Here is a 9,209-nt window from a genome sequence, read left to right as displayed (position 1 = left end):
ATAATACAACTCAAACTGCACCAGAGAAAAAGAATAACATCTACTCAATGCCCACACAGATGGGTAATAAAACACATGTGACTGCCCAAGAGGAGAGGGTCCCTACTGCTGCCTTACTGCAGGGTAATGATGCTAATTTCCACCCACCAATAGGACTCGAACTGCCATCATGGCAGCAGCGCCGGTGGAGACTGTGCTGTCCATTAGGATGACATGATCTTCACTGATGTCTTTGGGCAGACGCAGGTAATGCAGCTGGTGAGGCCAGAGAGGAGGAGACCAGTTACCATGGTTACAAAAGCAGGAAGGGTAGTTACCACGGAGACACACATCATGTGGAAGGGAAAAAAAATTAAAAAACAATCAAAACATTTTCATCTTTTGTTTGATGTGATTTTTGAGACACACCCAGGAGCGCGTGAAGTCTTGAAAGCAAAGCACGCACATGGATTTGATGGTAAATGACTCATATTTTTCTACCTCTGGCTCGCCTGAGTCGAGGTTGGTCTGGATGAGGATCTTGCCGATGCGGACGTCCTTGCACACGGCCCTCAGGGCGGGCTCCATGGTCTCTCCTGCACGCAGGATCGACACACCGGTGATCTGAGGAGACGAGGCAGCAGAGCGAGCATGATGACAGAAACCCTGAGGTCATATTCGACTGGAAGCTAACAAGACCTTGTAAAACAAGAACATCACTTACCCCTTTACCGTTGTAACTGCAGCCCTTGTAATCATGGCCCTGTGGGGTCTGAACTGAACACGGCTGCAAAGGCAGAAGAAGAAATGATGTTTTATTACACACCAAACACCCCACAAACAAACACACCGACATAAAAAAGTGGCACTAAAGAAAAAATACACAAATATAAACCTGATCTTTAACACAAACACTACATTTGCACAAGAGTTCTCAGATTTATTTATTTATTTATTTTTGCTGTAATGAGTATCAAAGTGACTTATTTAGTTTCTTTTTCAGTAGGTAATCCCTATGAATCAAAAGCTCAAGCTTCACACACTCAGTGTAAGGCAGTTTTCTTTTTTTTTCGTCACTCTGTGTGATGGCAGTGAAAACAGAAATCCCTCACATGGTCATCTCATGCACACAGCTCTAACTAGCAAGAAGCTTTGGTCCGCACAGAAGCCACGCCCACCTGATATAAAAGATTTTGTTCACAAGGGGCAGCCAAGAGAGAGTAGCTTTGAAGATTTGATTTTAAGGGATTTGAGCTGCACCTAGGCTCTTCAATCCCTTAAAAAAAAGTTTATTTTTAAAATGTGAATTATGCAAAGCTACTCCTCAGAAATCCAAATATAAAAACCTGGAGGTGCAAATGGGCATAATGGGGCCACTTCAAGTTCTATCATATTTCTGTGTTGCTTTCCTTGCCAGAAAAAAGAAAAAAGGGAAAAAAAAGAAAATCCCCAGTGAAATTAATTGTTACTGTTTTATGTGACTGAGGAGAAGCTAATAATATCAGCTCATTATGCAGAAAGGTAAAGTCAGCAGATTTAGAATGTGAAGTATGAAACATGCCCTCTGGATAATATGACTAACATGCATGAGCTAACTGTGAAGGGGGCTCTAATGAGGTGCTTTACTCAGTAAGCCTAACAAGTTTTATTACAAGAGTTCACATCAAAAAGGGCAGCTTTTCATTCCTCAATTCAACATAAATAGTGTTCACTTAGCTTTAACACAAGTACATTTTCAGAGAAATAATTATATGTTCTGTTAAGTGGTTTTGGTTGTTAACCGCTAGGCAAACAGTAGAAGGTATGAGGATGAAAAAAGTGAAAACAGGGTTGTCTGCAGTTCAGTGAATCAAAGATGTAATAAAAAAAAAATCTTAAGAAAGAAAAATAATCGCAAAAAGCTTTACAGCTGTTTTGTCATGATAGAATATGAAGATGAAGTGGTTTTCATACACAGTATGTGGAACATAACGCTATAGTTACAGACAAAACTTCTTGTTTGCATGACAGTGACAGGCATCACTGAAATTTGGGAGCCGACAGGGTTCACCGTGGCTTATTTTACTTTTTTAATTGATACAGCCGACTTACGAAACATGAAATGTAAAATTCAGATTATGTTTTAATAACATACTTAGTTTGACTATTTAAAGGAACACATGTATTGCACTTTCATACATCCAGCAGGCACATTGCAACTTTGTTGTTGTTGCCGTGTTTGTGTCCATTGAGGGGTGCAAAAACTGCAGTTCCTTTAGTGACCACTTGAGGCTGGGTGCAAAACGAGTAAATCCCCTTACACTCCCATTTTAAAATGTCCAACTTTACAGCTTTAAAAAAAGCTTTTTGGGCTCTACGGATAGTTTTGACTCTTCCAAAAACTCTGAGACAGGTGACTTTTTTATAAGTCACCCACCAGGATGATTGAGTAAAAGATTTGGCTGCGCTGATTTACAGGCAGCCAAACGGTACCTGTCAGACTCATCACAACACTTCGCTTCACTGTGTGTGCCGTTGGTGACTTTTGGAGCATTTTGATTGATAACCTGACTAATATTATGGCTTGCTGTGTAGTCAAGAACATCCCAGTAGTTTGTTATTCAGTTTTGGTGAGTGTATTTAGGATTAATTATCTGGTATGTTGTTTCTCAAGCCCTTTTATCCATGCAAGGTAACTTGTGGCTCTAAAAAAAAAACCAACACGGTGGGGGCCAAAACGCTAATGTTAAAGCTTCAAAATGCAGTCAGCTTGAAACCAAAACTATGAATTAAAATATGAGAAACTCAAGAGATTTGGAGGGAATTAATTACTGTTTTTTTGTTTGTTTTGTTTGTTTTAATCACTATGAGCAACTCTTTTCATGCAAGGGTAATCATATTAATAAAAAGTAATGATTCTAGATATTCAAACCAAGATTACTCACCTGAGATGGTAGAAATGTTAGAGCATGCTCTATGAGAAGCCGCATTAACCTCTTTGAGTAGAAGATAAACTCGTCTCGGCTGGTTTCTTTGTTCCTGCGGCGGAGGGAATCAAAACGTTTTTAAATTTCAAATTATAGGACTGCAGGAAGGACATCATGATCACATGTCACTACCTGATGATGGTGTGCAGGCCCCTGACCTGCGGCGTACTCTCGAGGACACTGAGCGTCTGGGGCAACGGCTGCGTCTGCTGGGCAGAGGCCAGGAGTGCCCTGAGACAAAGCAGATCAGATCAGAAGGTTTAACTTTGTTAGTCCGACACACTATCAGAGAAAAGAGATTCTGAGGCGGCAGGGAGTTTTCAGAGAGGGCAGATGGGGCACAGTGTGGAAGCCATAGAGGACACAGTTGGAATATAAAATTTCCAATTACAATAAGCCGACCAAAGTCACAGAAGTGAAAATATGTATCAGCATACCTGACACTGAGTTCACGCTGCATAAAGGGAGGACAGAGAGAGACGATAAATGAAAATAATAGTAGAGGAAAAAATAATGTTTCAGAAGATAAGGATGGTGATGCTGTTTTTCCTATTTAAAAAAAAACCCTTTTAATATCCTGCCCTGACACTGCTAATGCAGCAAAAGCACACTTGGATAGAAAAACCAAAATAAAACACTTTCAGTCCTGGATCGGCCTCCCCACAGCCGGGACCTCAACATTACCGAAGCAGTGTGGAATCATCTTGACACAGAACAAAACAAAAAGGCTGCCAAAATCCAATCAAGAGTTTTGAATGTCCCTCAAGAACCTTGGAAAACTATTCCTAAAGAAAAAGCTTCAGGAGTTCAGGCTGTGCTCAAGAATAAAGGTGGTCACACCAAATATTTTGCACGTGCATGCATTAGAACTGTACAAACTCTATTTCTGCCTTATATACTGTATGTTTGCATGTTTCAATAAATCACTGCAGCTCTTTTGCATTTAAACACCAAAAAAAATGAGGGACGGCTCAAGACTTTGGCAGAGTCCTGTATGATTTTAGTTGGTTTCCTTCTGTCTTTGCATTTTGATAACTAAAATCGACATTCACATCTAGTCTTTGTTTTTCGTTTTAGTTACTGAGTACATTTGTTCCTAATTATTTTTTTAATTGAATAGATAATTTATTAAAACAGCAGGGCACTGAGGATTTTATCATATGTGACTCAAACACATATACAGCTTTTAATGTTTTCAGGATGAGCCACATTCGACTGATTCAGCATGTTCATCACAATAAAGGAACATTTCGTCCACTACAACTGCAGGACTTTTCACTGGCTTTTGAACAACAGTAGAGGTCACATGGCTACACACATAACACTTGTAAAATCAACAAATCTCAGGTTTTGTGTTTTTAATTCAGTTTGCTGGCAATATTTTTCAAAGTTAAAGGGTTAAAAATGTGAAAGCTTGCTCGATGTATTTTCTTCCGATGCCACTTATCCCACAAAGAATTGGGAGTCTGCATGTTTCAGCCTTCAGACACATGGTGGCACCATGCTCTCAAGTATACGGAGCGATTTGGTGACTCACCTCCTCCAGCTGGCTGTGAACATGCTGGACAATCAGATCAATGGCCACCATATTCCCACCACCTTGGAGGGAACAAAAAGCCGAGAACAGCCAGTGTTAACAAATATGTCCAAACATTTTAGTTTAGGTGGTCTTTAGGAAAGACGAGGCCTGTCTGACTCACCTCTTGGTACAACAATATCTGCCAGCCTCATGGTTGGTTCGATGTACTGCTCAAAGGCTGGTTTCACAAACTTGTTGTATTGCTTGATTACGCCTTCAATGTCCCGTCCACGCTCTGTGATGTCTCTGCGGAGCCGGCGGACGAGCCGAATGTCTGAGTCTGCGTCCACAAAGATTTTCATATCCAGGAGCTGCAGGTGCGAAGAGCCAACAGTTCAATAATGCTCATTTCAGCCAAGCAGCTGCACAAACAATTCCTGGTGATGATTAGTCTGCTTCACTCAAGAATTCTTCAAAAGAAAGGAAATAAAAGAATGCACTGTCTTACCTGAAGAAGCTCTTTGTCTGCAAAGGACATAATTCCTTCAAAAATGATCACACTGGCACCGTACACATTTTTCTGCAAGAAGAGGAGGGAAAGTCGAGTCTTTAAAGAAGAAAGCAGTCGTTTGAGCTTTTATAAGATTAAAGGTGCAGTGTGTCACTTTGACACATAGTTTTTAAAAATTTAAATTTCATTTAAGTTTAATACATTTTCAGCTTTGAATGCTGCCTCAACACTGGGGTTCTTTCTGGTCCATCTCATCTTTGGCATAATCAACACTGAGGTTCCTTTAAAGCAATAAAAACCAAACTCACCCAGTCTTTATGTCTCATGTGTGTGGTGAAATCATACACCGGGATCTTCACACTCTTGCCCTGCTTCAGTTTTCTCAGGGTGGAAACCAGCAGCTCAAAGTCAAATGCTCCCGGGTGGTCAAAGTTGTAGTCGTTCTTTGCGGCCAGAGCCTGCTCCTCGGGGGATAAAACCTGAAAGACACAAAATAAAGATGAATTTCAGAGGATCTTCCTCATTAACTTGATTAACTATTTAAAGAATTTTAAATGAGGGTTTATTTTATCATTTAGATCAGCTTATTACCACAAATATGAACCATTAAACTCCTGGGCTGAAAATGCAGTTTTATTATAATGCTAACAACTGCACTTCTTCTAATGGCCAATGACTTCTTTAGGCTCTGCAAACAAGTCAGTCCTCATAGACTCCAAAGTTAAAATACGGAACTTAACAGAATTCAAATAATGTTTTAACTCTGGCACAAAACACAGCTTTGATGTTTTAAGTTAATGTACCCATTTGTGACAAGTGTAGTGAGGGTGAATTTTTCAAAAACTGACCCGTTTATCCTTTGCTAACGCCTAAAGTTAGGAACGTGGACCATCTGACTGAGACTTCATTTCAGCTCAGCCAGTCACTGAGATGGACGTCTCAATTGCATTGGTGCCTTCTTATTAATGCAATTATCTGACAAAAACTACAGATTGCTGTGCTGTTAATTGTAACGGCAGATTTTCTTCTGTGAAGTTGTGTTATTACTTTTAGATTATATTATTAATTAGCTGATACCTTTGTCTGTGGATGCAGAAGAGAGAAGTAAGACTTCAGCATACCTGATTTTGTCTTAATTTACTGATCCCACTAAACATTGGACGTCGGATAGACGTTCAGATCTATATTGGGTCCGTTGGTCAACAACTAGTTCTGGACAACTACACACAACCAAACTAGGTCTACAATTTGGACGTCCAACCATGACCCAGCTTGGACGTCAACATTTGAACTTTGGACTTCATCTGGACGTCTATGATAGGTGCAGGCAATTTACATTATTAATAAATGTAATGGTAATAATAAAGGTGTAAACAAAAATCAACTGGTAGCCTATAGAAAACATGTCCTCCACCCTCTGGACACATGGGACTAAAAAGCCTTAAGATGCAACGAAAAAAAACGGCGTGTAAAATGTGTCTAAGTTTGACGTTGAAAAGTGGTCCACAATGACCACATCGGGACTACAAATAGACTGTACACGAAGGTCCTATGGACATCAACACTACATGTTCAGTAGATGTAGAAAAAAAAGACGTTGCCTGTCATTACAAAACAACTCCTTCAGTGGCCCAAAATTTGACGTCCAAAATTGACACATAAAAGACGTCACTCTGATGTCACTTTGCGCAGTGGGAAGATTTGATGATGTTGATGAGATGAGATAGCCTTTATTTGCCCACAACTGAGATGACAGACCTTGCCGACCGTGGCATAAAGACGGGAATATTATTTACTGGGCTCAAAAATCCAAATTTAATAATCAATGGCACTGATTTAATGCTGGATGGCAGGGGTGGTGGATTAGCTCAATTACCATTTGGAAAGTTAGTGGTAATTAACATTTTCTATGTATTTTATTTAAGAAATAAACGAACAAACTACAATTTTTCTTTTACTGATCCTTTAAACTCTACAAGACAACAAACATTTGCAGTTTCTAAAATGTTGGACTCTATCAACAAAAGATGAAATTATACTTTTGATACATCTTCTTGGCTAAACCACATTTTAAGATGTTAAACCTGATAACAGTTTATGTGATTTATTCAAAATAATTGGTTCGTGTCTCTGTGATGGTGATGAATATTTTTTTTATTATGTGGTTCTGAACACTGGGACAGAAAACATAAATATTAACATTTCTCTTTGTAATTTACTAACTTAAGATTTATTTATGTGACCAATTTAATTGAGATCAAGAGTTCCTTTGCAGCAGAGCAAATAGTTACAGTCTTTCCCTCAAAAAAACACCCACAATGCACAAAAATAACTGGAAACATGAGCAAGATTTAAAGTCTTATAGAGGACTGAACATCTCTGCTTATGAGTGTGCGGCTTACAAGAAAAAAGTTGGTCTGAGGAACTTGTTATGACTCTCTATCTGTAATGATTATGTTTTCCCAACTGATCTCAACTAAAGAAGTTGAGTCTATGAAAACAAACACAGATCACAGATCAGTGGGTGCTTTCTGGACTGTTGACTGTGTAACTCACAGCTGGTGAGAGCCGTAGCTGTTTGCAGTAATGAATAGCACGTGGCGCTGTGGTAGAGCGCATCCAGTGGTTTATAGCATTAGCGACAGCATGAACCTACAGGATAGGTCCATAATCCTGTGTAGACAGTATGGTGGATCGTATAATGACTTGTTTTGGCTTAAGCATCAAATGGGAACTTTCTGTGTTTGAACAAGATGGAGGACAATCTACTGTCTAAACAAAATATGCACTGTATCAGTTACATGCCAGTTTAGAGCATGGATGGAAATTTTCAATTAATCTGACATCTTTTCTGAAGATTTAACAAACAGCCTAATATGTTGGTTTCCTGCTGGGACTCAAATTGATTACCTCTACCAAGAAAGTTATGCGATTGGCTCTGTTTGTTGTCAGGATTACACAAAAAGTTCTAAAACAAATTTACATGAAAATTTTACTAGTGGTGTGGCTTAGTTTCACCTAGAAATATGGATTCAGGGTTTTGTTAATGAGACTTCTTTACACATATTAAAATAAAAACTGTGAGATATACTTTTGGATCCAGAAACTCAATTCATAAAGGCTGTGGAGGGAATTTTTAGTCTTGGTGGAAACCTCAAACTCTTTCTTGTTTAGTATACACTGGGTGATTTACATGAAGTTTAATTGATGTTCTTACAGTGGATTTTGTTCCAGGTTCCGCCTAAACAGAAATATGTTACTCCATTGTTCTCTGTTCCTTTTCCCCTGCAGGTCTCTGTAGGTTCATTTTCACTGCTGCGGCACATGAATAGTCTGTCATTCGAAGGCTGTAATTTTAAGGCAAAACCACAACCTCTTATTAAATCAAGTGACAGCAGTACAGTGATTACTTCGAGTCTGTGATGGAAAAGCTCCTAAGATTACCGAAAGATTTTCTCTGCACATAGATCATTTCTTCCTTTAACAAGCCAACAGATAATCTGTAATAATTACCAAATCGATAAAGACAAAAAACACAAACAGGCATCACCTTGTAGAAAGAATCCATCGACAGTAGCACAACCCACGGCACATCCAGGGCCTCAATGATCTTATTGGCTACGGTGGTCTTCCCTGAGGCGCTGCCCCCACACAGCCCTGCAGATCCACACAGCATTTCAAAGGCCCATTATGTGTGTTTTTCAGAGTGTGTCTAATGTTGTCTGCTGGTATGCATGTGTGATAGCACTAAAATGTTTATGGGTATAATATGAGAGAATAGGACATTAAGGACAGCTTCTGCAGCTCAAAGCCACGACTTGGCAGTCTGGAGGACAAACAACATCATCAGTGAGTGTCGTACCAATGACAAAGGCCTCTTTTGACTGAGCGCCGTGCTCGTCATACCAGGGCGGGCGGCCAGCGGTGTAGATGGTGCGTGTGCCTGTGCGGAGCAGAGGAGGCTCTGTTTTACTCAGCGAGGTAGCGCTCTTCCTGCGAGGGGCCCCGGCCGAGGGCAGGAGGCGGTCCAACGAGTCCTCCCCGCTCCCACTGCAAAAACAGCAAACAGCAGGGCAGGTCACAGCCTGAACAAACGATCCATGGAAGGAACAGGAGGGAAACTGTCACAGCTAGGCCTATGGAGTTATTATAGCAAATGATGTCGTCTGTATTCTCTGATTTCTAATGCAAATGTATATTTATTTTGAAAATACTTAATTTACAGTCACACACA

The 9,209-nt window shown here is 40.0% G+C and overlaps 1 protein-coding gene across 3 annotated transcripts in view; it reads right to left on the bottom strand.

Annotated features, from left to right (window-relative positions):
- Positions 1-9,209, bottom strand: part of LOC120719129 (uridine-cytidine kinase-like 1) — a 28,915-nt gene that overhangs the window by 7,875 nt on the left and 11,831 nt on the right. For all 3 annotated transcript variants that reach the window (XM_040008083.1, XM_040008082.1, XM_040008081.1), the window contains exons 2-13: positions 8,838-9,025; positions 8,526-8,632; positions 5,284-5,454; positions 4,973-5,044; positions 4,646-4,835; positions 4,483-4,544; positions 3,383-3,399; positions 3,078-3,176; positions 2,904-2,997; positions 704-766; positions 481-603; positions 148-255 (exon numbers count right to left, since the gene is read on the bottom strand). In XM_040008083.1, the coding sequence (XP_039864017.1) occupies positions 148-255; positions 481-603; positions 704-766; positions 2,904-2,997; positions 3,078-3,176; positions 3,383-3,399; positions 4,483-4,544; positions 4,646-4,835; positions 4,973-5,044; positions 5,284-5,454; positions 8,526-8,632; positions 8,838-9,025 (1,294 nt within the window). The remainder of the gene's footprint in view (positions 1-147; positions 256-480; positions 604-703; positions 767-2,903; positions 2,998-3,077; positions 3,177-3,382; positions 3,400-4,482; positions 4,545-4,645; positions 4,836-4,972; positions 5,045-5,283; positions 5,455-8,525; positions 8,633-8,837; positions 9,026-9,209) is intronic.

This window comes from Simochromis diagramma, unplaced genomic scaffold (genome assembly GCF_900408965.1).
Source record: "Simochromis diagramma unplaced genomic scaffold, fSimDia1.1 OVJJ01000545.1, whole genome shotgun sequence".
NCBI lineage: Eukaryota > Metazoa > Chordata > Actinopteri > Cichliformes > Cichlidae > Simochromis > Simochromis diagramma.
The sequence above is the reverse complement of the archived record's forward strand: the minus strand, read 5'-3'. Positions and strand labels throughout refer to the sequence as shown.